Source organism: Hyperolius riggenbachi, chromosome 1, assembly GCF_040937935.1.
Source record: "Hyperolius riggenbachi isolate aHypRig1 chromosome 1, aHypRig1.pri, whole genome shotgun sequence".
NCBI classification, from domain to species: Eukaryota; Metazoa; Chordata; class Amphibia; order Anura; family Hyperoliidae; genus Hyperolius; species Hyperolius riggenbachi.
The window spans coordinates 592,314,968-592,342,758 of record NC_090646.1 but is presented as its reverse complement, the minus strand read 5'-3'; the positions used below and the strand labels follow the sequence as shown (position 1 = coordinate 592,342,758).

At 46.0% G+C, this 27,791-nt stretch overlaps 2 protein-coding genes across 3 annotated transcripts in view; one reads left to right on the top strand and one right to left on the bottom strand.

Annotated features, from left to right (window-relative positions):
- Nucleotides 1–10,415, top strand: part of MTREX (Mtr4 exosome RNA helicase) — a 144,600-nt gene extending 134,185 nt beyond the window's left edge. The window contains exon 27 of the mRNA XM_068249254.1: nucleotides 10,118–10,415. Coding sequence (XP_068105355.1) covers nucleotides 10,118–10,170 — 53 coding nt within the window. The 3' untranslated portion in view covers nucleotides 10,171–10,415. The remainder of the gene's footprint in view (nucleotides 1–10,117) is intronic.
- Nucleotides 10,416–17,293: 6,878 nt separating this feature from the next.
- The window catches only part of PLPP1 (phospholipid phosphatase 1), a 147,457-nt gene continuing 136,959 nt past the window's right edge, over nucleotides 17,294–27,791 (bottom strand). For both annotated transcript variants that reach the window (XM_068249226.1, XM_068249235.1), the window contains exons 4-6: nucleotides 27,630–27,687; nucleotides 20,279–20,455; nucleotides 17,294–17,923 (exon numbers count right to left, since the gene is read on the bottom strand). In XM_068249226.1, the coding sequence (XP_068105327.1) occupies nucleotides 17,795–17,923; nucleotides 20,279–20,455; nucleotides 27,630–27,687 (364 nt within the window). In that variant the 3' untranslated portion in view covers nucleotides 17,294–17,794. The remainder of the gene's footprint in view (nucleotides 17,924–20,278; nucleotides 20,456–27,629; nucleotides 27,688–27,791) is intronic.

The following is a 27,791-nucleotide window of genomic DNA, read 5'->3' as shown; positions in this document are numbered from 1 at the left end:
AGCAGAGCAGTAATAGGATAGTGTGAGCTGTGCAGTGTTGGCGGTTGCAGAGCAGTAATAGGATAGTGTGTGCAGAGCAGTAATAGGATAGTGTGAGCTGTGCAGTGCTGGCGGTGTGCAGAGCATTAATAAGATAGTGAGTAGAGCTGTGCATTGCTGGTGGTGTGCAGAGCAGTAATAGGATAGTGTGAGCAGAGCTGTGCATTGCTGGTGGTGTGCAGAGCAGTAATAGGATAGTGTGAGCAAAGCTGTGCAGTGCCTGCGGTGTGCAGAGCAGTAATAGGATAGTGTGAGCAGAGCTGTGCAGTGCTGGGGGTGTGCAGAGCAGTAATAGGATAGTGGGAGCAGAGCTGTGCATTGCTGGCGGTGAGCAGAGCAGTAATAGGATACTGTGAGCAGAGTAGTAATAGGATAGTGTGAGCAGAGCTGTGCAGTGCTGGGGGTGTGCAGAGCAGTAATAGGATAGTGGGAGCAGAGCTGTGCAGTGCTGGCAGTGTGCAGAGCAGTAATAGGATAGTGTGATCAGAGCAGTAATAGGATAGTGTGAGCTGTGCAGTGTTGGCGGTTGCAGAGCAGTAATAGGATAGTGTGTGCAGAGCAGTAATAGGATAGTGTGAGCTGTGCAGTGCTGGCGGTGTGCAGAGCAGTAATAAGATAGTGAGTAGAGCTGTGCATTGCTGGTGGTGTGCAGAGCAATAATAGGATAGTGTGAGTAGAGCTGTGCATTGCTGGTGGTGTGCAGAGCAGTAATAGGATAGTGTGAGTAGAGCTGTGCATTGCTGGTGGTGTGCAGAGTAGTAATAGGATAGTGTGAGCAGAGCTGTGCAGTGCTGGCAGTGTGCAGAGCAGTAATAGGATAGTGTGATCAGAGCTGTGCAGTGCTGGTGGTGAGCAGAGCAATAATAGGATAGTGTGAGCAGAGCTGTGCAGTGCTGGGGGTGTGCAGAGCAGTAATAGGATAGTGTGATCAGAGCTGTGCAGTGCTGGTGGTGTGCAGAGCAGTAATAGGATAGTGTGAGCAGAGCTGTGCAGTGCTGGGGGTGTGCAGAGCAGTAATAGGATAGTGTGAGCAGAGCTGTGCAGTGCTGGCTGTGTGCAGAGCAGTAATAGGATAGTGTGAGCAGAGCTGTGCAGTGCTGGCTATGTCCAGAGCAGTAATAGGATAGTGTGAGCAGAGCAGTGCTGGGGGTGTACAGACCAGTAATAGGATAGTGTGAGCAGAGCAGTGCTGGGGGTGTACAGACCAGTAATAGGATAGTGTGAGCAGAGCAGTGCTGGGGGTGTACAGACCAGTAATAGGATAGTGTGAGCAGAGCAGTGCTGGGGGTGTACAGACCAGTAATAGGATAGTGTGAGCAGAGCAGTGCTGGGGGTGTACAGACCAGTAATAGGATAGTGTGAGCAGAGCAGTGCTGGGGGTGTACAGACCAGTAATAGGATAGTGTGAGCAGAGCAGTGCTGGGGGTGTACAGACCAGTAATAGGATAGTGTGAGCAGAGCAGTGCTGGGGGTGTACAGACCAGTAATAGGATAGTGTGAGCAGAGCAGTGCTGGGGGTGTACAGACCAGTAATAGGATAGTGTGAGCAGAGCAGTGCTGGGGGTGTACAGACCAGTAATAGGATAGTGTGAGCAGAGCAGTGCTGGGGGTGTACAGACCAGTAAAAGGATAGTGTGAGCAGAGCAGTGCTGGGGGTGTACAGACCAGTAATAGGATAGTGTGAGCAGAGCAGTGCTGGGGTTGTACAGACCAGTAATAGGATAGTGTGAGCAGAGCAGTGCTGGGGGTGTACAGACCAGTAATAGGATAGTGTGAGCAGAGCAGTAATAGGATAGTGTGAGCAGAGCAGTGCTGGGGGTGTACAGACCAGTAATAGGATAGTGTGAGCAGAGCAGTGCTGGGGGTGTACAGACCAGTAATAGGATAGTGTGAGCAGAGCAGTGCTGGGGGTGTACAGACCAGTAATAGGATAGTGTGAGCAGAGCAGTGCTGGGGGTGTACAGACCAGTAATAGGATAGTGTGAGCAGAGCAGTGCTGGGGTTGTACAGACCAGTAATAGGATAGTGTGAGCAAAGCAGTGCTGGGGGTGTACAGAGCAGTGCTGGGGGTGTACAGACCAGTAATAGGATAGTGTGAGCAGAGCAGTGCTGGGGGTGTACAGAGCAGTAATAGGATAGTGTGAGCAGAGCAGTAATAGGATAGTGTGAGCAGAACTGTGCTGGGGGTGTACAGAGCAGTAATAGGATAGTGTGAGCAGAGCTGTGCTGGGGGTGTACAGACCAGTAATAGGATAGTGTGAGCAGAGCAGTGCTGGGGGTGTACAGACCAGTAATAGGATAGTGTGAGCAGAGCAGTGCTGGGGGTGTACAGACCAGTAATAGGATAGTGTGAGCAGAGCAGTGCTGGGGGTGTACAGACCAGTAATAGGATAGTGTGAGCAGAGCAGTGCTGGGGTTGTACAGACCAGTAATAGGATAGTGTGAGCAGAGCAGTGCTGGGGGTGTACAGACCAGTAATAGGATAGTGTGAGCAGAGCAGTAATAGGATAGTGTGAGCAGAGCAGTGCTGGGGGTGTACAGACCAGTAATAGGATAGTGTGAGCAGAGCAGTGCTGGGGGTGTACAGACCAGTAATAGGATAGTGTGAGCAGAGCAGTGCTGGGGGTGTACAGAGCAGTAATAGGATAGTGTGAGCAGAGCAGTGCTGGGGGTGTACAGACCAGTAATAGGATAGTGTGAGCAGAGCAGTGCTGGGGGTGTACAGACCAGTAATAGGATAGTGTGAGCAGAGCAGTGCTGGGGGTGTACAGAGCAGTAATAGGATAGTGTGAGCGGAGCAGTGCTGGGGGTGTACAGAGCAGTAATAGGATAGTGTGAGCGGAGCAGTGCTGGGGGTGTACAGACCAGTAATAGGATAGTGTGAGCGGAGCAGTGCTGGGGGTGTACAGACCAGTAATAGGATAGTGTGAGCAGAGCAGTGCTGGGGGTGTACAGACCAGTAATAGGATAGTGTGAGCAGAGCAGTGCTGGGGGTGTACAGACCAGTAATAGGATAGTGTGAGCGGAGCAGTGCTGGGGGTGTACAGACCAGTAATAGGATAGTGTGAGCAGAGCAGTGCTGGGGGTGTACAGACCAGTAATAGGATAGTGTGAGCAGAGCAGTGCTGGGGTTGTACAGACCAGTAATAGGATAGTGTGAGCGGAGCAGTGCTGGGGGTGTACAGACCAGTAATAGGATAGTGTGAGCAGAGCAGTGCTGGGGGTGTACAGACCAGTAATAGGATAGTGTGAGCAGAGCAGTGCTGGGGTTGTACAGACCAGTAATAGGATAGTGTGAGCAGAGCAGTGCTGGGGGTGTACAGACCAGTAATAGGATAGTGTGAGCAGAGCAGTGCTGGGGGTGTACAGACCAGTAATAGGATAGTGTGAGCAGAGCAGTGCTGGGGGTGTACAGACCAGTAATAGGATAGTGTGTGCAGAGCAGTGCTGGGGGTGTACAGACCAGTAATAGGATAGTGTGTACAGAGCAGTGCTGGCGGTGTGCAGAGCAGTAATAGGATAGTGTGAGCAGAGCAGTGCTGGGGTTGTACAGACCAGTAATAGGATAGTGTGAGCAGAGCAGTGCTGGGGGTGTACAGACCAGTAATAGGATAGTGTGAGCAGAGCAGTGCTGGGGGTGTACAGACCAGTAATAGGATAGTGTGAGCAGAGCAGTAATAGGATAGTGTGAGCAGAGCAGTGCTGGGGGTGTACAGACCAGTAATAGGATAGTGTGAGCAGAGCAGTGCTGGGGGTGTACAGACCAGTAATAGGATAGTGTGAGCAGAGCAGTGCTGGGGGTGTACAGACCAGTAATAGGATAGTGTGAGCAGAGCAGTGCTGGGGTTGTACAGACCAGTAATAGGATAGTGTGAGCAGAGCAGTAATAGGATAGTGTGAGCAGAGCAGTAATAGGATAGTGTGAGCAGAGCAGTGCTGGGGGTGTACAGACCAGTAATAGGATAGTGTGAGCAGAGCAGTGCTGGGGGTGTACAGACCAGTAATAGGATAGTGTGAGCAGAGCAGTAATAGGATAGTGTGAGCAGAGCAGTGCTGGGGGTGTACAGACCAGTAATAGGATAGTGTGAGCAGAGCAGTAATAGGATAGTGTGAGCAGAGCAGTAATAGGATAGTGTGAGCAGAGCAGTGCTGGGGGTGTACAGACCAGTAATAGGATAGTGTGAGCAGAGCAGTGCTGGGGGTGTACAGACCAGTAATAGGATAGTGTGAGCAGAGCAGTGCTGGGGGTGTACAGACCAGTAATAGGATAGTGTGAGCAGAGCAGTAATAGGATAGTGTGAGCAGAGCAGTGCTGGGGGTGTACAGACCAGTAATAGGATAGTGTGAGCAGAGCAGTAATAGGATAGTGTGAGCAGAGCAGTGCTGGGGTTGTACAGACCAGTAATAGGATAGTGTGAGCAGAGCAGTGCTGGGGGTGTACAGACCAGTAATAGGATAGTGTGAGCAGAGCAGTGCTGGGGGTGTACAGACCAGTAATAGGATAGTGCGAGCAGAGCAGTAATAGGATAGTGTGAGCAGAGCAGTAATAGGATAGTGTGAGCAGAGCAGTGCTGGGGGTGTACAGACCAGTAATAGGATAGTGTGAGCAGAGCAGTAATAGGATAGTGTGAGCAGAGCAGTGCTGGGGGTGTACAGACCAGTAATAGGATAGTGCGAGCAGAGCAGTAATAGGATAGTGTGAGCAGAGCAGTGCTGGGGGTGTACAGACCAGTAATAGGATAGTGTGAGCAGAGCAGTGCTGGGGGTGTACAGACCAGTAATAGGATAGTGTGAGCAGAGCAGTAATAGGATAGTGTGAGCAGAGCAGTAGTAGGATAGTGTGAGCAGAGCAGTGCTGGGGGTGTACAGAGCAGTAATAGGATAGTGTGAGCAGAGCAGTGCTGGGGTTGTACAGACCAGTAATAGGATAGTGTGAGCAGAGCAGTGCTGGGGGTGTACAGACCAGTAATAGGATAGTGTGAGCAGAGCAGTGCTGGGGGTGTACAGACCAGTAATAGGATAGTGCGAGCAGAGCAGTAATAGGATAGTGTGAGCAGAGCAGTAATAGGATAGTGTGAGCAGAGCAGTGCTGGGGGTGTACAGACCAGTAATAGGATAGTGTGAGCAGAGCAGTAATAGGATAGTGTGAGCAGAGCAGTGCTGGGGGTGTACAGAGCAGTAATAGGATAGTGTGAGCAGAGCAGTGCTGGGGGTGTACAGACCAGTAATAGGATAGTGTGAGCAGAGCAGTAATAGGATAGTGTGAGCAGAGCAGTGCTGGGGGTGTACAGACCAGTAATAGGATAGTGTGAGCAGAGCAGTGCTGGGGGTGTACAGACCAGTAATAGGATAGTGTGAGCAGAGCAGTGCTGGGGGTGTACAGACCAGTAATAGGATAGTGTGAGCAGAGCAGTGCTGGGGGTGTACAGACCAGTAATAGGATAGTGTGAGCAGAGCAGTGCTGGGGGTGTACAGACCAGTAATAGGATAGTGTGAGCGGAGCAGTGCTGGGGGTGTACAGACCAGTAATAGGATAGTGTGAGCAGAGCAGTGCTGGGGGTGTACAGACCAGTAATAGGATAGTGTGAGCGGAGCAGTGCTGGGGGTGTACAGACCAGTAATAGGATAGTGTGAGCGGAGCTGTGCTGGGGGTGTACAGACCAGTAATAGGATAGTGTGAGCAGAGCAGTGCTGGGGTTGTACAGACCAGTAATAGGATAGTGTGAGCAGAGCAGTGCTGGGGGTGTACAGACCAGTAATAGGATAGTGTGAGCAGAGCAGTGCTGGGGGTGTACAGACCAGTAATAGGATAGTGTGTGCAGAGCAGTGCTGGGGGTGTACAGACCAGTAATAGGATAGTGTGTACAGAGCAGTGCTGGCGGTGTGCAGAGCAGTAATAGGATAGTGTGAGCAGAGCAGTGCTGGGGGTGTACAGACCAGTAATAGGATAGTGTGAGCAGAGCAGTGCTGGGGTTGTACAGACCAGTAATAGGATAGTGTGAGCAGAGCAGTGCTGGGGGTGTACAGACCAGTAATAGGATAGTGTGAGCAGAGCAGTGCTGGGGGTGTGCAGAGCAGTAATAGGATAGTGTGAGCAGAGCAGTAATAGGATAGTGTGAGCAGAGCAGTAATAGGATAGTGTGAGCAGAGCAGTGCTGGGGGTGTACAGACCAGTAATAGGATAGTGTGAGCAGAGCAGTGCTGGGGGTGTACAGACCAGTAATAGGATAGTGTGAGCAGAGCAGTGCTGGGGGTGTACAGACCAGTAATAGGATAGTGTGAGCAGAGCAGTGCTGGGGGTGTACAGACCAGTAATAGGATAGTGTGAGCAGAGCAGTGCTGGGGGTGTGCAGACCAGTAATAGGATAGTGTGAGCAGAGCAGTAATAGGATAGTGTGAGCAGAGCAGTAATAGGATAGTGTGAGCAGAGCAGTGCTGGGGGTGTACAGACCAGTAATAGGATAGTGTGAGCAGAGCAGTGCTGGGGGTGTACAGAGCAGTAATAGGATAGTGTGAGCAGAGCAGTGCTGGGGGTGTACAGAGCAGTAATAGGATAGTGTGAGCAGAGCAGTGCTGGGGGTGTACAGAGCAGTAATAGGATAGTGTGAGCAGAGCAGTGCTGGGGGTGTACAGACCAGTAATAGGATAGTGTGTGCAGAGCAGTGCTGGGGGTGTACAGACCAGTAATAGGATAGTGTGTACAGAGCAGTGCTGGCGGTGTGCAGAGCAGTAATAGGATAGTGTGAGCAGAGCAGTGCTGGGGTTGTACAGACCAGTAATAGGATAGTGTGAGCAGAGCAGTGCTGGGGGTGTACAGACCAGTAATAGGATAGTGTGAGCAGAGCAGTGCTGGGGGTGTGCAGAGCAGTAATAGGATAGTGTGAGCAGAGCAGTGCTGGGGGTGTACAGACCAGTAATAGGATAGTGTGAGCAGAGCAGTAATAGGATAGTGTGAGCAGAGCAGTAATAGGATAGTGTGAGCAGAGCAGTGCTGGGGGTGTACAGACCAGTAATAGGATAGTGTGAGCAGAGCAGTGCTGGGGGTGTACAGACCAGTAATAGGATAGTGTGAGCAGAGCAGTGCTGGGGGTGTACAGAGCAGTAATAGGATAGTGTGAGCAGAGCAGTGCTGGGGGTGTACAGACCAGTAATAGGATAGTGTGAGCAGAGCAGTAATAGGATAGTGTGAGCAGAGCAGTAATAGGATAGTGTGAGCAGAGCAGTGCTGGGGGTGTACAGACCAGTAATAGGATAGTGTGAGCAGAGCAGTGCTGGGGGTGTACAGACCAGTAATAGGATAGTGTGAGCAGAGCAGTAATAGGATAGTGTGAGCAGAGCAGTGCTGGGGGTGTACAGACCAGTAATAGGATAGTGTGAGCAGAGCAGTGCTGGGGGTGTACAGACCAGTAATAGGATAGTGTGAGCAGAGCAGTGCTGGGGGGTGTACAGACCAGTAATAGGATAGTGTGAGCAGAGCAGTGCTGGGGGTGTACAGACCAGTAATAGGATAGTGTGAGCAGAGCAGTGCTGGGGGTGTACAGACCAGTAATAGGATAGTGTGAGCAGAGCAGTGCTGGGGGTGTACAGACCAGTAATAGGATAGTGTGAGCAGAGCAGTAATAGGATAGTGTGAGCAGAGCAGTAATAGGATAGTGTGAGCAGAGCAGTGCTGGGGGTGTACAGACCAGTAATAGGATAGTGTGAGCAGAGCAGTAATAGGATAGTGTGAGCAGAGCAGTGCTGGGGGTGTACAGACCAGTAATAGGATAGTGTGAGCAGAGCAGTGCTGGGGGTGTACAGACCAGTAATAGGATAGTGTGAGCAGAGCAGTAAAAGGATAGTGTGAGCAGAGCAGTGCTGGGGGTGTACAGACCAGTAATAGGATAGTGTGAGCAGAGCAGTGCTGGGGGTGGACAGACCAGTAATAGGATAGTGTGAGCAGAGCAGTGCTGGCGGTGTATAGACCAGTAATAGGATAGTGTGAGCAGAGCAGTGCTGTGCTGGCGGTGTATAGAGCAGTAATAGGATAGTGTGAGCAGAGCAGTGCTGTGCTGGCGGTGTATAGAGCAGTAATAGGATAGTGTGAGCAGAGCAGTGCTGGGGGTGTACAGACCAGTAATAGGATAGTGTGAGCAGAGCTGTGCAGTGCTGGCGGTGTAGAGTAATTGCTGGGTGTAGCTGGGACCTCACATCTTCTCTCCTCTGTAGTGGTATTTGCAGAGTGTAATTACCGCCGTGTTTCCCACAGCTCCACCTTTGTTCATGGCAAACACAATGTAAATCCCTCTGACACCTTCTAAAGACTTCTTTTGCCTTAAAGCCTCCCAGCAAAATTCAGTCAAACTTTTTTTTAGTCTCCTGCTTTGTGGGCGCATTAACCTGTTCATGGCCGAAGGCCTGCAGCTTTGAAAAAACATTTCCTTGGGAGGCCATGGAGCAGTCTGAACAATGCTGTGAGGAGAGACTAGTCTCCCCTGCTTGCTAGTAATGGCCAGACCTCCTGCAGCCAGGCTGTGTCAGGTGATCACTGTGAGGGGGAGGAGTCACCAGTTGGGGTTACTGTGAGCATTAGCGTGAGGGTAACCAGTATTCTGTGTGTCTAGGTGCAGATAGGTGGCAGTGCAATGGTCAGATGGGGCTACTGGGGTGTTTTATGCCGAGTGCACGCCATTAAATTTCCTGTCTGACCAACAAGTAATCTGACAGGAAGTTGTATAATATGTCCAAACTGCTCCTGATCGATTTTTCCCATAACTTTAGCAAATCAATCCCGTTATTGATCGGGAGCTGATCGGACATGTTGGAAATAATCGCCTGTTTCCTGTCAGTAGGATGGTGAATTGCATTGTGTGTATTTAGCATTAGTTTGCTGACTGGTCAGAGTATAGGAACAGGAAGACACAGCAAAGCACCAGAGACTTGTGTCGCTAGCCAGTGGGGGAAGAGAAGCTTAGTGTGGGGATAGAGGGGGATAAATGCAGACTGGTGCATCTCTATGCCCTGTACACACAGCTCGATCCATGGTGGGGTTACCTGCTTGTGTTCGGAGTTTGGGACTCCTGCCTCACACATGCTTTGTCATTGGCTCTCTGGTAACCAGTAGGAGATGAAATTCCAATTTTGTAAATGCCGATTACCAATACCGCAACATTCCGATCGAATTCTGCAGAAAGTGTTTTTTTTAAACTATTTTTTGCTAATAAAGTTGGGTAATTGGGGGAAAAAAAGTGGAAATTGCTTGCCAAAAATCACCAATCAAAAAGTGCTTTTTTGGGGTGAAACAAGCAATTGTGACACATTTGGAGGCCCATACTTTCTCAGGAGACACATCAGCTGAGGTGTTGGTATATACATGTCTCCAGGGAAGCTAGGCTGGCCCTGCACTGCCCACTGAGGCTGCTATCCTGTAATGAGCCAATGAGATGCTGTAGCAAAGGCTTGCATTCACATTTAACCTAAAGTGGGGGAATATGGAGGCTGCCATGTTTCCTTCCTTTTAATCAGTGCACATTGTCTGGCTATCCTGCTGATCCTCTGTTGAATTTACCTGGGGCTTCTATCTGTCCCCTGCAGATGTCCTTTGCCCCTCCCTGCCAGGACAAAACGATTCTCCAGTCCCCATCACAGGCTCACTTCAGTTCTTTGTTGCAAACTACTGCGCGGACCTGGCCATGCACATCCTCTCTCCCAGTGACACCACTGGGAGCTTCCTGCACAGGCGCAGTACGTTCAAATTTTTTTTTTGTTAGGGGTACAGTGCTCCTTTAAAGTTTCCAGTCACCTCGGCACGTGCTGCTGGGGGACGAGAGGGCTGCAAACGTTTGCCACCAAATAGCATTAAAAAAAACTGCAGGTTTGCTGAGACACTTACTGAGGTGGGGTAACACTGTGCAGGAATCGCGCACATCCTTTACCTGTACGCATTGATCTGCATTACAATGCATGCTGTAAATTATCAGACAAGAGTGCAAATCAGGATTTGAAAACTGCCGCACAAACGTGCTCACAGATCGCCATTGCTAATATCACTTTGTAGCTGTTTACACGCAACTAAACCTACTCGTTCCTTTTCTTGTAGGAATCACCAAAATCAAGAGGGACATTGTGTTCGCTGCCAGCCTGTATTTATAGTGGAATTGGATCTAGATTGATCTTTTTATGTTTTGAAGTATTCAGCGTTTCCTGCGGCAGAGGGAGACCGCCGCCGTGTCTGGATTGTGTGCTCTTGGGACAAAAGGCCACAGAAGACGGACAATTTTCTTAAATGTTTTTAATGTTTTGGTGTTATGTTTGCAGGTCCAGCAGAGCAATATTACACAAGTGTTTGTACATATCGTTATCACACTATTTTAATAAAAAAAAAAAATGTACAATTTAACTTCCACGTTTTATCCTTGTCTGTGTAGTTTAAAGGCATTAAAATAATTTACAGACTATACGCTCAGGATATAAAAAGCTGTAGAAGAAATGTTTTTGTACAGTAATTGACATTTAAAAGTTTAATCTTCTTACCCTTTCGCTGTTGCTGGCTGGAAACAAGGTTAAAGGACCACTGTTGTGAAAATCTTAAAAATTAAAATATATACTGTATAAAAACATACAAATAAGTTTCTTCCGGAGTAAAATGAGCTATAAATTACTTTTCTCCTATGTTGCTGTCACTTACAGTAGGTAGTAGAAATCTGACAGGTTTTGGGCTAGTCCACCTCTACATAAGGGATTCTCAGCATGGCCTTTTATTCTTTATAGACACTCTCTGAAAAAAATGTATACAAAGATGTTGCTCCCTGCTCTCTTTACACTGTTTTGGCAGTTGGACGAGCAACTGCCATTCACTAAGTGTTTTTGAAAAGAGGTCCAAAACCTGTCAGTTCTTTCAGACTCCTACCTACTGTAAGTGATAGCAACATAGGAGAAAAATAATTTATGGCTCCTTTTACTCTGGAAGAAATGCACTTCTTACATACATTTTTGCGACTAATCCTTTAAGCCACACTCCCAGTAGGAAGGTGTACACTGACTTATGCCCACTCCACCAACTAATTGCAATATTTGAGGGGTCACTGGTTCCTACTGGAGGGCAGAGGAAAAGAGGTCACTTGTTGCTGCTGAGGTGGGGGGGAGGAAAGCATTAGCTTGAGGATAGAGATTACAGAAAATGGAGGTGGGGCTTCTCATGGTGGGGGCCATCATTGCAGCCTGCTCCTTCAGCTAGCAGCATGGTCCATGCAATTCACATGACCCTCTACCAAAAGACTCTGCTCCCATACTGATCTCACGCTTCCTGATGAGGGGTTTGCAGACTGGAAGGCACAATGATCACTGTCTTCAGCTGCTGTCCATCCTCCTCTGCACCAGCCAGTCACATCTTCCAAGTAATGTTGAGATTTGAGCAGTAGCACTCTCATAACTATCAGTGTGTGCAATGCCTGAGCCGTAACCAAGAATGCTGCATTACAAACTATAGATGTTCAAGAGCTTCCATCACTTCACAGGGCATTATAGTATTAAATCAGACCTGTTTCTCTGTACCATCTTTGTGCATCTGTGAAGAGCTGCTGTGTCCTGCCTCTAGTGGGCATGTGTGAGCTTTACAACACTTTTCTCCTGGTGGACTCAAAGCGCCAGGTCTGCAGCCACTACGATGCGCTCTATAGGCAGTAGCAGTGTTGGAGTCTTGCCCAAGGTCTCCTACTGAATAGGTGCTGGCTTACTAAACAGGAGGTGCTGAGATTCAAACCCTGGTCTCCTGTGTCAAAGGCAGAGCCCTTAACCATTACATTATCTAGTCACTCACATACATAACACTGCCCCTACTAAGGAGGAATCTATAGTTGTCTTCCACTGCCCTGCCCAACATGGCCACCCCCACAATGTGCTGCATCACTGGGCCAATACTACGTCTTGCGTTTAATGAAGGGGTCACTATAGCAAGTCTGTCTGTATTGGAAACTTGTGTTCAATTGACACTTATCTTTTCACTGATGGTCCTCTGCATTTAGATATAAAGAACACATTTTTAATGCATATGTTAGCTTTAAACATAGTGGGCATCCAACAAAAAACACTATTCTGTTTTCTCGATCAAGAAAATGGGCAGGGCTTTGCTGCAGAAGTCTGCTGCGTTATGGTTACTTTGGGGGACAATACAGCAAAGGTGATTATAACTTTCCCTTACAGGAAGACTCCTGCAAATTAGTTTAGGCTGGATAGAACATTCATATTGTGTGATGATGGAATCTGTGGAAAAATTGTCTATTACACAAATCTCCACTGAAAAGGTAGCAGCGCTAACCAATGAAAGCCACTAACTACAGATTGCCTGTTGAACCAGCTGCATAGGGGCTGGTTCAGATGTATAGCTGACATCTGCTAATCAAAACCACCTGCAAACGCTTTTATGCTGCAGAGCCCATTACATCAGTTATTTATTTGTAGAATTTTTAAATACATGTAAATGTTTCTTCCAGAATAAAATGCACTATAATTTTCTATGATGTTGCTGCCACTTACAGTAGTTAGTAGAAATTGACAGCTTTCTTAGGATTTAATTTTTGCTTAAAGAGAACCTAAACTGAGGATATGGATTTTCCTTTTAAAGTAATACCAGTTGCCTCACTCTGTGTTTCTAATACTTTTAGCTACAGCCCCCCCCAACAAGCATGCAGATCAGGTGCTCTGACTGAAGTCAGACTGGATTAGCTGCATGCTTGTTTCAGGGTGTGATTCAGCCACTACTGCAGCCAAAGATCAGCAGGCTGCCAGGCAACTGGTATTGTTCAAAAGGAAACATTCATATCCCTCTCAGTTAAGGTTCCCTTTAACAAAAGCACTCCCTGGAGACGATCAATAGAAAGATGCAGGCCACCTCTTCTTACCAGTTTGCACACTATTCTGACAGTTGGACGGAGCAACTGCCGTTCACTAAGTGCTTTTGAAAAGAAAACCCTGTGAATCCCCCATGAAGGGTTAGAGAAAATCTAACAGAACCTACAGGTTTTGGACTACTGTGACAGCAACATAGGAGAAAAGAATTTATAGCACATTTACTGTGAGGAAAAATGTACTTTTGTGTTTATGTATTTTACAATTTTCGCAAAAGTGGTCCTTTTAAGGCAGTACAGACGCACGAACGCAGCTGCCGCTACACGCAGCATCTAATAAAGCTTAACTGTGGTGTGAACAGCAGCAGTCGACAAACGCATTGAGATGGAAGCTGCCATTCATCTCAATGCAGGACGCTGCCAGTCTGAACCAGCCCTAATCCAGCTTCAAACTAATTTACCAGCAGATTAGCTTTCATTTGCTACTATGACTTTTTCCTGGATCAATGGAGATTAGGAATTGTCACAATTAATGCTCTCTTCAACTAGGGTGTTGCACCCCTTTCGGACTGCTGCAGCCGTGGTTCTGCAAAGCCACAACCGAAAGGCTTAGCTGCACATGACCAGAGCTGTGGAGTCTGAGCCTGGTACACACATCCAATTTTGATTGTCTAATCACTGTCCTAATTTTACCACCACCATATATTATGAGGCCCAACAGATTTTGTATGCCATCAACTGATGGTGTGTAAACTCTCATACTACATGGACATGGCGAAGTTGGTCAATCAAAATTGAATGTGTGTAGGCTTTTAAATAACTGCACTAAAAGGAAATATGTCAGCCTCCATTTTCCATTGAAACAATACCAGTTTGCCTGGCAGCCCTGCTGATCTGTTTGGCTGCAGTAGTATATGAATCACACCAGAAACGAGCATGCAGCTAGCCTTGTCAGAAACACCTGATCTGCTGCATGCTTGTTTAGGGTCTATGGCTAAAAGTATTAGAGGCAGAGGATCAACAAGATAGCCAGGCAACTGGTATTGCTTAAAAGGAAATAAATATGGCAGCCTCCATATCTGTCACTTCAGTTGTCCTTTCAATATTTTACTACTGAATAGGGAATAGTATGGACAGCTCAAAATTCTTTTTCCCCCAGCATGGGTAATTCCCTGCACAGCTTGCTACTAAGCAGACCTGAACTCAGAACATCCTCTGCTCTAAAAGATAAACCGCAGACCTGAACCTTTAATCAAACTGGTTACAGCGGATACAAATCCTACAATAAATCTGCTCTGTCTTTACTTCCTGATACATGGAAGCAGACATTAACAGCTTGTTCTTTCAAATGAGCTCATCTGCCATCTCTGCCATGGCAGTCATGAGACACAGGAGAGATCAAATTACATCTTGTGATGAGACACAAATGAGGGTGAATCAGTATGTACATGTGCACATCTAGGAGGTACTACATCACCATACATGTTAAACGCTGACCCACGGGACAAATCTGGCCAGCAGAGCCATCAAACTTGCATTATGTTTGGCCCACTCCTAGACCACCTGGGAAACCATATTGGGGGTGAAGTCCTAGAGCCTATGTTCTCAACGTGTGGTACGTGTAACCATATAAGTGGAATAAAAGACTGCATTTCAACTTTGCTCTATAACATTATTTACAGCAGATTATATGCAACCAGCATTTTTTTACTAGACCAGCATTGGAAGGGTTACACACAGTTTTAAAGTTCCTGGAGAGAAAAGCTGCAGCAGCCGGAGTTTAGATAGATACATTTAAATAAACACAATGTAACAAGTGTGGAATGTGACTGTGCAGGAGCTGGAGGACAGCCAAAGAGTGTGTACAATTCACCACTTGTTTACTTAAATGTATATCTAAACTTCGGATGCGGCAGCATGTCTCTCCAGGGAACTTTAAAGCTTTGTGTGTAACCCTTCCAATGCTGGTCTAGTAAAGAAAAAATGCTGGTTGCATATAATATGCTGTAAATAATGTTTTACAGCAAAGTTGAAATGCAGGGTTATATTCCGCTTTAAGAACAAATTTAGAGCTTTATAAAATGATGAATCTTATTTAACCACTTAATGGTTTTAGTACAGTATATCTACTCCCCTAAAAACTTCATCTAAGCCTCAGGGGAGTAAATATACGTACTCTGTCGAAATCGCCGCTTTGCGCTCTCCTGCTTGCCCGTGCGTGCGATCCTGTGCTTGTTATTACCGCCACCTGTTAGCCCGGAAATCAATGAATGGGAACACCGTTCCCATTCATTGTTAGGCCCCCGTGTCAAGGATCGCAGCAGCAATGTGATGCCTGCGGTCATTTGTAAACACTGTAATTACCCTTACACTCATTGCTTCCTGTTTTGCTTACTAAAAGCATGCACAGTAAGCTAATGATTGAGGACATTTTGTGGCCAAATAGTAAAATTACACCTACACCCAATTATTTTAATAAGGAGATCTACACAATCTATAATTAACCCCTTACCTCCCACACTCTCCCATAAATACCCCACATGAAACTTTTGCATTAAAAAAAAATACAATTTAAAAAAAACAAACCAACCATAAATAGTTACTTTAGGGACTGAACTTTTTAATATGTATGTCAAGAGGGTATATTACTATTGTTTTTTAAATTATGGGCTTGTAAATAGTGATGGACGCAAAACTGAAAAATGTACCTTTTATCTACAAATTAAATTATGTCCCTATCACAATGTATGGCGCCAATATTTTAACAGTGTAATAACCGGGACAAATGGGCAAATAAAATATTTGGGTTTTAATTATGGTAGCATATTATTTTAAAACTATAATGGCCAAAAACAGAGTTTTTCAATTTTTTTCTTAATATTCCCATTAAAATGCATTTCGAAAAAATAATCCTTAGCATAATGTACCACCCAAAGAAAGCCTAATTGGTGGGGTAAAAAACAAGATATAGATCATTTCGTTGTGATAGGTAGGGATAAAGTTATTGGCGAAAGCTAAACTACTCCAAATTAGTATTGTAGCTAATATAAAACAATAGTAAATGCTTAGACATATTTTAGAACTAATTATGTACTGCAAATATATAGATTTGTTCAAGGGGTGCTTGTGATAATGTTTACTGTGTTAGGGGATACTTGGTGAGAACAGGGTTTCAAAAGGGGTACATACCAATAAAATGTTGAGAAACACTGCCCTAGATCACCAGAGAAGCCATGACAGTGATGGCTAACCTTGGCACTCCAGCTGTGGTGGAACTACAAGTCCCATGAGGCATTGCAATACTCTGCCTCCCCAAGTTATGCTTAGAGCTGTCAGATGCATGATGATATTTGTAGTTTTGTCACAGCTGGAGTGCCAAGGTTAGCCATCACTGCCATATGAGGAAGAGAGGGAGGGGGTGGGGGGCACTAGACACCAGGGTACTGTATAGGGGAAGGGGGGGGGGGGGGGGAGAACCAGTAGATACCAGGGATCGGTATAGGAGATGAAGGGAGGTTGGCCACTAGGGTACTGTACAGGGGAGGGAGGTAGCCAGAAGAAATTGAGGTTGACCCATAACTTACTCCGAGTGTTCAATTTTGGCCCACTTTGTACAGTTCAGGGGTGTCAAACTCAATTACAGTTATGCAGTCTAAGGCCTTGTTCACATCTAAAAATCGCAAACGTAAGATTTTTGCAATTTTGTGCACATTTTTTTAGCACCTCCCGGTGCTCTGTGTGTTCCATTTTTTAAACGTGCTTTTCTATGCATTTTTTTTAATTCACTCCCTGGCACAAGTAAGGAAGTGAACGCTTTGACCTGAAAAAAAAATAAAATGTATTTAACGCGAACGCAATCGCTGCACAAAGTGATTTTGTGAGTGTTTTTCGTATACTTTCCATTGAGGCAAAATCGCCTCAAAAATGGTACAGGCAGCACTTTGGTGAGCGGATCAGAAACAAACCGCTTAGCTGTGAACACTCTGATAGAGAATGAAAGCACAAGCGTTTTGAGGGCGATTTTGAAAAGCCAAAAACACCCTTAGTGTGAACAAGCCTTAAAGAAATGTCTCTTGTAAGGGGTCACAGGACAGCAGCAGGATGATACCATTTATTGGTTAACACGGTACAATACCCTACTGCTAGGACAGAAGCATGAACACTCATGTTTTTGGCAGACCACTTGAATCATAACAACTCTGGCCAAAAGTGGGGGAACATCACCATAGCAACACACAGCTTGCTGCAGAGACCTGCCCAGTGAGAAGTAGAAGTCTAAAGCCTGGTGCACACAATTTGGCCATTCACAAGTGGAATCGGATCTAGACTGATCTTTATGATTTGAAGTATTTAGCGTTTCCTTTGGCAGAGGGAGACCGATGTGTCTGGATTGGGTGCTCCTTGGACAAAAGACCGCAGAAGATGGACAATTTTCTTATAAATGTTTTTAATATTTTGGTGTTACTTTTGCAGGTCCAGCAGAGCAATATTACACAAGTGTTTGTACATATCGTTATCACACTATTTTAATAATAAAAAAAATGTACAATTTGAATACCACATTTTATTCTTGTCTGTGTAGTTGTAGAAAGCATTAAAACAATTTATTTTTAAAGCTATAACATATACATTAAAATGTGTTCTTTATACCTATATACAAAGTGGGCACCCGACAGGTATAGCAGCAGCAGTCCGTTGCACGTGTCTCCTGTACAGAGTGGAGGAAGCCATTATGTGCAGATATTCAGGAGCCCTGCAGCCTGGCCAGGCTCCGGAATATGGCTCTCACAATGGCTGCCAGCAGTGTGCAGGGAGCAGATGCACATAACATGCAGGAGTGCCATGCGGGGTCCGCCTCTCCAGCACTGACAGCTCATTGGCTGAGAGACTCCTCATAGATCTGGGCAAGCAGGATACAGATAAAGTGGCTTTCATGGCTGGTGGCTGCTTCCATAGTGGTTCCCGTTGGTGGACGTCTCGTGCAGAGTGGTGTGCGAATCCTCCTCTTTTGGACTATAGCAGTTTTTCTTGTCTTTGAAGAAATCGGACACAAACAGAACCTGCATGGATGGGGACATGAGAGAATGTTTAACCACTTGAGGACCCACCCTTTACCCCCCCTTAAGGACCAGCGCTAGTTTGATTGATTTGTGCTGGGTGGGCTCTGCAGCCCCCAGCACAGATCAGGGTGCAGGCAGGGAGATCAGATTGCCCCCCTTTTTTCCCCCCTATGGGGATGATGTGCTGGGGGGGTCTGATCTCTGCTGCCTGCGAGTGGCTGGCGGGGGGGGGCACCTCAAAGCCCCCCTCCGCGGCGAAATGCTCCCCCTCCCTCTCCTACCTGGCCCCCTTTGGTAAACCGGGCTGCACAGGACGCTATCCGTCCTGTGCAGCCAGTGACAGGCTGTCTCCTGTCACATGGCGGCGATCCCCGGCCGCTGATTGGCCGGGGATCGCCGATCTGCCTTACGGCGCTGCTGCGCAGCAGCGCCGTACAAATGTAAACAAAGCGGATTATTTCCGCTTGTGTTTACATCTAGCCTGCGAGCCGCCATCGGCGGCCCGCAGGCTATTCACGGAGCCCCCCGCCGTGATTTGACAGGAAGCAGCCGCTCGTACGAGCGGCTGCTTCCTGATTAATTAGGCTGCAGCTGGCGACGCAGTACTGCGTCGCTGGTCCTGCAGCTGCCACTTTGCCGACGCACGTTATGAGTGTGCGGTCGGCAAGTGGTTAAGGTTCACATCGCTACAGAGGAAAAGTTTTTCTTTAAATAATAATAATAATAATAATAATAATTGCAGTATTTGTATAGCGCCTTTCTCCTGTCGGACTCAAAGCACTTGCGAGGCAGCCACTAGAGCGCACTCAGTAGGCAGTAGCAGTGTTAAGGAGACTTACCCAAGAAACTCCTTAGGGCCCTTTCACACCAGAGGGATTTTTCGGCGTTTTAACGCCACGGCCGAAGTTGGCGTTTTGCTAGGTAAAAGAAAGTCCATAGACTTTCATTTTACCTTTCACATCTAACTGGGCGTTTTGGAGCGTTGCATTTCAACGCTCCCAGGAGCTTTTTCAGGGCTGTTAACAGCCGAAGTTGGCTGTTGGCGTTTCAATGATAGTCAATGGAAAACGCCAACTTCAGCGTTTTCAAAGCCTTTTCAAAGCGTTTTACAGCTATCTTGTTCACTTATTTTTATAGAAGAAAAAAAAAAGGACGTTTTCATATGGGCTGTAAAACTCTTTCAAAACGCTTTGAAAACGCTATGTATTGGCGTTAAGCAAAAGGCTGACTTTCAGCCTTTTCTACCGCAGCCTCTAGTGTGAAAGAGCCGTTACTGAATAAGGTGCTGGCTTACTGAACAGGCAGAGCCGAGATTTGAACCCTGGTCTCCTGTGTCAAAGGCAGAGCCCTTAACCAGTACACTATCCAGCCACTGCAGCACAGTGGCGTAGTGGTTAGTTCTTTCGCCTTGCAGCGCCGAGTCTCCAGTTCAAATCCCAGTCAGGGCCCTACCTGAATAGTTTGTATTTTCTCTGTGTCTGCGTGGGTTTCCTCTGGGCAGAAGTTTTTGGGATATGGGAGGAAACCAGATAAGTTAATTGGCTTCCCCATAAAATTGGCCCTACAATACGTACACAATACATACATGGACTTATGACTATGGTAGGGACTAGATTGCGAGTCCCTCTACAGGACAGTTAAATGACAAGACAATATTACGCTGTACAGCGCTGCGGAAGTGGTCGACGCTATATCAATACTAAATAATAATAAAATATTATAACAAAGTCCAGAGTATAATCAGTGAAGCATTTTTCAGCGTTGGGGGGTGGTGTGGGAGGTAGTAACAGGCTGGAAGTCGGTGGACACAGAGCCCCGGGGTGGATTTAGAAGAACATACAGCAGACGATTAGGACTATAGGAGAAGACCCTGTGAATAAGTGATAAACACTGCAGGTCTGCTTTAAAAGGGCAACTGAAGTAAGAGGAAATACATATGGCAGCCTTCATATACCTTTTTAACAATACTAGTTGCCTGGCAGCCCTGCTGATCGTTGGTGTAGTTCAGATACTACTGCAGCCAGAAACTAGTATGCAGCTAATCCAGTCAAATGTGACTATGTCAGAAACCCCTGATCTGCTGCATGCTTGTTCAGGGTCCATGGATAAAAGTATTAGAGGCAGAGGATCAGCAGGACAGCCAGGCAAAGGTATTGCTTAAAAGGAAATAAATATGGTAACTGATACTGAGCACCAACAAAGTGCCTGGCCAGTACAGGAGAGCAGCTGACAGGTGGAGAATTCACCGCCTGTCAGCTGCCATCGGGAAGAGGCCTCATTTTGGTCCAAATCCACCTGAAAATAAATGTGGGAAGTGTCTATCAAAGGGAGGTCATTAGTGCAGGTTCCACTTACAATAAGCACAGCAACGATGGCTCCCTGGATGAGGCCAACCAGCACGTCGCTCCAGTGGTGTTTGTAGTCAGAGACTCTAGAAAGACCAACATAGATGGACACAGCGACAAGGCCAAACTGGATGGTGGGGCGGAGCAGGCGGGCCCAATCTCCTCTCATGCGGGACTGAAGATAGAGCTGCAGGAAACAGCACAGGACAAGATTAGTCACAGTACATATGTAGCTGCAGCAATTTAACACGGAGGGACTACCTGCAGACTATGAATTCACTACTGTAAGCTCAAATACATACCTGGATTACAGGCCTAGTTTCCCAGCAATACCCAATCACCCAACGCACCAGTACAGGGATGGCCCAATGTCACGGGGGGGAGGTTCACATAAGGTAGAAGCCTAGTCAGATGTCGCACAACTTTGTGGGCCCTGCCAGGGCTCAGCAGAGCCTCATTACATCAACTTCTGTGGACTCCAGTCACAGAAATGGGCCAACAATGTTCTCTGCATGATCCGTGGAAATCCAATGGCTTTTTATTAGGATTCAAAGACAGGAGGAGAAACAGATAAGGAAAATCTGTTTCTGGCTGTTACTGCCATTCAATGAAATCCTACACAAGAAAGAACATCGATAGAATCCCCTCTAAATTATATACATAATTAACTGGCAAGGGTGGTGGGACAGGGGGAGAGGCAACAGGAAAAGGGGAGCCAGTGATAGAGCAGGGAGGGGGGTCCAAAGAGGACACAGGGACCCTTCCAGGCAGAGAGGTGCTGGTCAATGAGGTGCAAATAACTGCGCTAGTCTATTTCAGGGGACCCAGCAGGAAACCTCATATGGAAATTCCACTAACGTGATTGGGTGGACTGCACCCTCTGGAACTGTTAAGTTTCATATAGGTTGTTGTAAACTATGCCCACACTATTTGCCAGTCACCCTCTACAGCATGAAGCATTGTGATTGGCCAAACTGTTCCCCATGAGGTTTCCTACTAAAGAAGGCTAGCGCCAATAATGCATATCAATAGTTGATGCAGGATTATGCAAATGTATGAAAACAGACCAATCAAATTCCATCTTGGCAAGATTCATTTTCAAGCTGCATATTCAATTTACATAATTCTGCATCTCAGAATTATTTGCATCCCATTGACCACCCCCCCCCCCAACAGTGATTTTGGGGCAATAGGAAATGGTACATATACTCTATTTTCCCAGCATCACAATTCTCAGCCTTCATCTTGTGTGAGTAACCTTGAGCCAGTGGGTGATGCAATGTGTGAGAGTTACTGGTTACAAAGGCCTCGGGCCTAGCAGCAGCAGCAGATCCCTGGAATGCTGGGAACAGCTGAGACCTCTCCACAGGCAGGCACTGTAGCTGGGAGAGGATTCTCACACAGTACAGCTTACCACATAACTGTGGCTAGGAATCATCACAGCACACACTGCAGTCACTGAGCTTAAAAGGGGACTGATTACTTCACAGAACCTTTCAAAAGTCTGTTGACTTCCCTGCAGCACTACAAGTTCCTAATATATGAATATAGGGAACATAGGGATAAGCGCAAAGTGAAATTCTATATAGACAGAAGAACTGTGCTAAAGGACAACTGAAGCAAGAGGGTGCCATATTTAAGCAATACCAGTTGCCTGGCTCTCCTGTTGATCCCCTGCCTCTTTTAGCCATAGCCCCTGAACAAGCATGCAGCAGATCAGGCGTTTGACATGATCAGATCTGACAAGATTAGTTGCATACTTGTTTCTGGTGTGATTCAGACACTACTGCAGCCAAATAGATCAGCAAGGCTGCCAGGTAACTGGTATTGTTCAACAGGAAATAAATATGGCAGCCTCCATATACGTCTCACTACAGTCCTTTAACCATTTACGCCGCCGCGGCTGCTCTGCTTCGGCGCGATCGCGCCCCCCGTGCTGTTCCCCCGTAGCCCTGAGATCAATGAACGGGAACATGTTTCCCGTTCATTGATCTAATGCAGCATCAGAAAAACCGACACTCTTATCAGAGGCCGCAGTCTATCAGAGGAAAAAAAAACAGTTTCCCATCCTCCTTATGCTTTCGGGAAGAGAGTAGCACAAAAAAAAAACAAAAAACCTCAATGTTGCCATCTTGTGTGCAAATAGTAAAACTACATCTACTTACATTTTTCAGTGTAATATACTGTACACACATAACATTTAAAATTAACTGTTTATGTCCCACACCTAAAAGTTACCCAAATAAAATTTTTAATGGAAAAAAAAATAGTTACCTAAGGGTCTGAACTTTTTAAATTTGCACGTGAAGGGGGTATACTACGAACATTTTTTAAATTATAAGCTTGTAAATATTGATGGACGCAAAACTGAAAAAAAATGCACCTTTATTTCCAAATAAAATATTGGTGCCATTCATTGTGATAGGGAAATAATTTAAATGGTGTAATAACCGTGACAAATGGGCAAATAAAATACATACAAAAGGATGTTGTACTAAGATTAAATGTCACTTGGGGGTTGAATAAAACTGATAATGATGTGAGCACAGAAAAGACATTTGTAGTAATTTCATTTTAAATGTTATGTTATATTTGTCTGACTTACAAGTGCTTCTTTGATTTTGATCATTTGTCATCTTGTTTACAATTAAATCAATGTCAAACCGGCCAAAACACTCAATTTCAGTGGGGGTTGAATAATTTTGAACACAACTGTAGGTTTTAATTATGGTAGCATGTATTATTTTACCCACTTAACGACCGCCTAACGCCGATAAGCATCAGCAGGTCGAGGTTGTGTGTTTCCATGGAAACTGTTGCTCGTTCGAGCGGCCTTTCCATGTCAGTTCACGGAGGGTGTCTCCGTGAACAGCCTGCGAGCCTCCGATTGCGGCTCGCAGGCTAATTGTAAACATGCGGGGAAGAAATCCCCGCTGTTTACATCAATACGGCGCTGCTGCCGGGGATCGCCGGCATCTAATAGGCTAAAGCCTATTAGAGGAGGCGCAGGACGGATCGCCGTCCTGTGCGGCCCACAGCATGGAGGGAAGGGCGGAGAGGGCAGAATAGCGCTGTGGAGGGGTGCTTCGAGGAGCCCCCCCCCCCCCACACCGCAAGGCACAAGCAGGTGGCAGCGATCAGACCCCCCCCCCCCAGCAGGATATCCCCCTAGTGGGGAAAAAAAGGGGGGGTTCAGGGGAAGTCTGATCGCCCTGGCTGAAACACGATCTGTGCTGTGGGCTGCAGAGCCCACGCAGCACAGATAAGGGGAAAATCCCCTGGTCATCAAGTGGTTAAAGCTATAATGGCAGAAAAACTGAGAAATAATGAATTTTTTCAATTTTTTTCTTAATATTCCTGTTAAAATGCATTTAGAAAAAAAATTATTCTTAGCAAAATGTACCACCCAAAGAAAGCCTAATTAGTGGTGGAAAAACAAGATCTAGATCAATAAATTGTGATAAGTAGTGATAAAGTTATTAGCGAATGAATAGGAGGTGAAAATTGATCTGATGCATAAGGTGAAAAATCCTCATGGGCTGAAGTAGACTGCAAGCACACATTGAACCTCCTCACTGCAGAGAGAGCCCAGAATCCATGCTTGTATGAACTTCCCATCTTTCTGCATTAGCATTTAGCAGGAGCCCTTGTTACTGTGAGAACCTGGAACAACCCAGTAGTAGGCTATGAATCGCTGACATTTACCATGCAATAAACAGCTACAATGTCTGTGAAACCTGATTGGGCTGTCCCGATTATCTTAGGAACACGTGGTTTAAAAATTATAGTGATGTGTGGGCTGCTGCTGCTGCTATAGATGAATTGCAGCCAGTGCAGTCACCCTCTTGGATGCTTTAAAGCGGTATTGTCACCATAAAAATCAAATTTCAACAGCAACTGGTCTGTGTACTAAGTGATAAAGATGCTATTCCTGCATTCAAAACCTTTTCTGCTGTTATGGTTTGTAGTTATCACATACTTTAGGAGCACTGGCCCTAGTGCCAAACAGTGCCAAAGAGTTGAATGCTGGGAGTTCTTTTTATCTATAATATATTCCTCCTCTTCCATTTACTTCCCTGCCTAGCTGATTACTTGTGTTTACAAGCAAGGCTGAGGTGACTCGGTGATTGGATGTGTAAATAAAAAATAGACAGTGCAGTTGTTAGTATACACCTCAATGGGAGTGTCTGAAGACTCTGGGAGGAGGGCAGCTAATGAATACACAATGAGCAAGAAAAGGGAGGGGGGAAAACAAGAGTCAGGGAGGATAGGATGTCAGCATTAGCTTGGCAAGATGGCCACTGCCTAGAATAGGATTTTCTGCTTTTCCTTTATAAAATTCACAGAAATCATTACGTGGATAGCACAATACATCTGTTATGTAAGTAGAAGTAGTATTTATCTACTTATATGTGTGTTTTTTATTTCTAGGTTAGCATGGGTGTCGCTTGTTCTTTAAAGAGGAACTGTAACAACATAGCAGAAAGCAATAATAAAAGTGGGTATCCGGAATATATGTTGCACATATCCCGATTCAAATCTTCTTGGCTTCAGCATTAGAAACACTTCCTATAGCTGTATATTAGTAAGTAGCCCCGCCCTCCAACTGAGGCTTAACCTAGGCTGTTTTATTTATGCAGTATTCTCACCAACAGAGCATTCTGGGAAGTTGAATGATTAGATCTGAACTCAGAACCGCCATTGGCCTTTTATTGCTATGTCTCATTTCCTGTCCTCAGTACCACAAGGGTTCATGTTAGGGCCATAAAAGTCTCAAGGACAGGAAGCAAGAGAAAATCAGCCCAACAGGGACACTAAACTCTAACACAGGTTCTATGTGTTTCCACACTGTCCGACCCTAAACCGGTTTCCTGTAGTTGGACTTGGTATTCTATAAGTATATGTAGTGCTGGGATAGCTTGTCATAACAATCCTGGGGGTAAGAACCGCTCGCTTTATAATGCAGATGAAAGCATTGCTTGAAAGGCAAAAATGTTTTTACTCAGAAGTCAGCTTTAATTATAAAAATGTGGGTGAATATGTGAATCCATCAGGAAACACCAAGGTTTATGCTGGCAGGAAAGCAGCCCTGTGTATGCGCTGTGTTGTATGGAGATCTGAGAAATCTCCCCCCCCCCCCCCCCCAAAAAAAAAGTCGCCAAAAAAAAACCCAACCTAACATGAGCCAGCAGAGCCTATAGCAATCAGCAGCGGGAGGGTCCAACAACCACCATATGACTTGGCCTAGAAGGGACTCTCCCATTTTGGTAAGTAGGATGATTGGGGAAGGGGGGGGTGCCTACAGCATTGAGCAGAGAGGGGCGGGGTTTAGGATATGTGAATAATATGGACATTCTATGGACAGTATGATAATCCTTCTCCGAGCGTCAGACTAGAAGCATCACATTATGTCTGTCTCTGCATAAGGATAACATATTAATACTTCCTTGCTTTCCTGGCAATCTCCTCACAGCCTGAGAGATCACATTGCTGGCTGCCTCTGTATGATGGGACAACACAGGCTGCTCAGATTCCTGCCAGGAGGAGACTCAGCAGCGGGTTATGTGATATGGGAGACAGTGTATGGTGGCATCACACAGACGCCAGGGAATCTGGGTTTACTGCCTGAATCCAGTTAGTGGCCAATAACCACAGACTTCATAACATTAACCATTTCCTCTCCACCAATAACTGCTTCTTCTCCCGCCCTCTGCTCTAATGGCCAATCCTTTACATGCAGAGCCGACTTGCCTGATGCAAACAGCCCACCAGAGGAAGAACGCTGCCTCCTGCCAGCTTTCAATCTATGGTTACTGACACATGTAGGTGCCCTTTATCCTCCAAATACAGGCGAAATGAAAAATTACAATATTGTGGCAAAAGTCCATTTATGTCTGGAATTCAACATAAAAGGTAAAACTGATACATGAAATAGGAACCCTTTGCGTTTTGCATGAATTAGCTGATTAGAGTCTGACATTGAGATTGTAATTTGGGGATTTCATGAACTATAAGCCATAATCACAAATAAATATCTCGCTTTGCATTTTATATATTCAATTTCATCTTTGAACTTTTGCACCATATTCTAATTTTTCGAGTTTCGCCTGAAACTATGAAATCCTGGGGCTGACCCAGCTACCAAAAAAAACAGCAGAAAAAAATCCCAGCCAAATACTGAATGTAAATAGCATAATAGCATTCCTTGTATACATATTAGCTGTTGTAAAAGGAGAGCACCTGAATAAAGGTGGCCATACATCTGGCAACTTGTCGGCCGATTGACCGTCCGATTCAATGATAATCAGATGAAAATTGGTGCTGCCAAGTGCATGTCTAATAGACGAGGCGACCGATTTTGGTCCGAAATTGGTTGCATTAATCGGTCGGACATGCTGCAAGATGTAGGGCCGTCACGATCAGTCAGGTGTGTTGTGGTAACGGTGTATAATTGACAAACGCAAGGAAACCCCCAACATTGTCCCCCCCCCAATGCTCAATGTGCCCCCTCCAGTGCCCAGTGCAATATGCATCACCTGTCCGAGCCTGCCGCCATCTGCAGTCGCTGCCCTCAGTCCATATACGCACCCCACATGGTTGCCTGTGTACACGTGGGTGCGAGTGGACAGGTAATGCATAGTGCACTAAGCACCAAGAGGCACACTGAGCAATAGGGGGGCCAGCAACAATAAGTCCATTTTTTTGTTTGTTTTATCAATCGCCAGATATGAAGCAGAACATTTAAACACAACTAGTTCCTATAGCAGTGTAACGGTGCAATTCTGCTTTGAGGAAGAACAACACTAGCTGAAAAAGGCAGTTTGCAATTAAGAGAATGCATTTCTGCACAGAAGCATTTATCAGAATGCCACATCCCCCAGCATCAATAAGCATCTGTGTCCTCCCTGTGATAGGCCAGTAGCAGATCTTCCTAGGAGGACATGCGCTATCATCTGATAACCGTGATCTAGGAGCCTCCCTCAGCGCAAAGTTACAGGATAAGATTAGGGTGGGGCTCTCAATACATGGCCATTTTCTCACACTGTCATATGCTGGGAATACGCGGTGCGTTTTCGCGGCTCGATTCTGCCGCCCGATCGATTTCCCACTCGATACCGTTGGAGATTCTCTTATCTTCTGCTCGTTTTCCTTATCTTTCTCCATTGTCCCCCATGTGGTATCGAGCGCGGAATCAATCAGGCGGGAGATTGGACATATCGGAAATGATCAATCGAGCCATCTTAATGGCTAAGAAACGTACAGTGTAATCCCACCATAAAGTGGAAATGAATTTTAAAAAAATCCAATTCTTATTTACATTCATTTGCAATGTACATGTGCAGGGAAAAGGATATACTTACCGCCAGGAAGAGCATGCAGTACATGGAGAAAGATGAGTGACCCGAATAAAAGGACAGCCTGCAAGACAAGAAAATAACAGGTTAGTATATCACAGGCTAAGAACTGTGTGAAATAATTATGTAGCAGGTAAGGCTGAAATATGGTTGCACTGTTCTAAATAA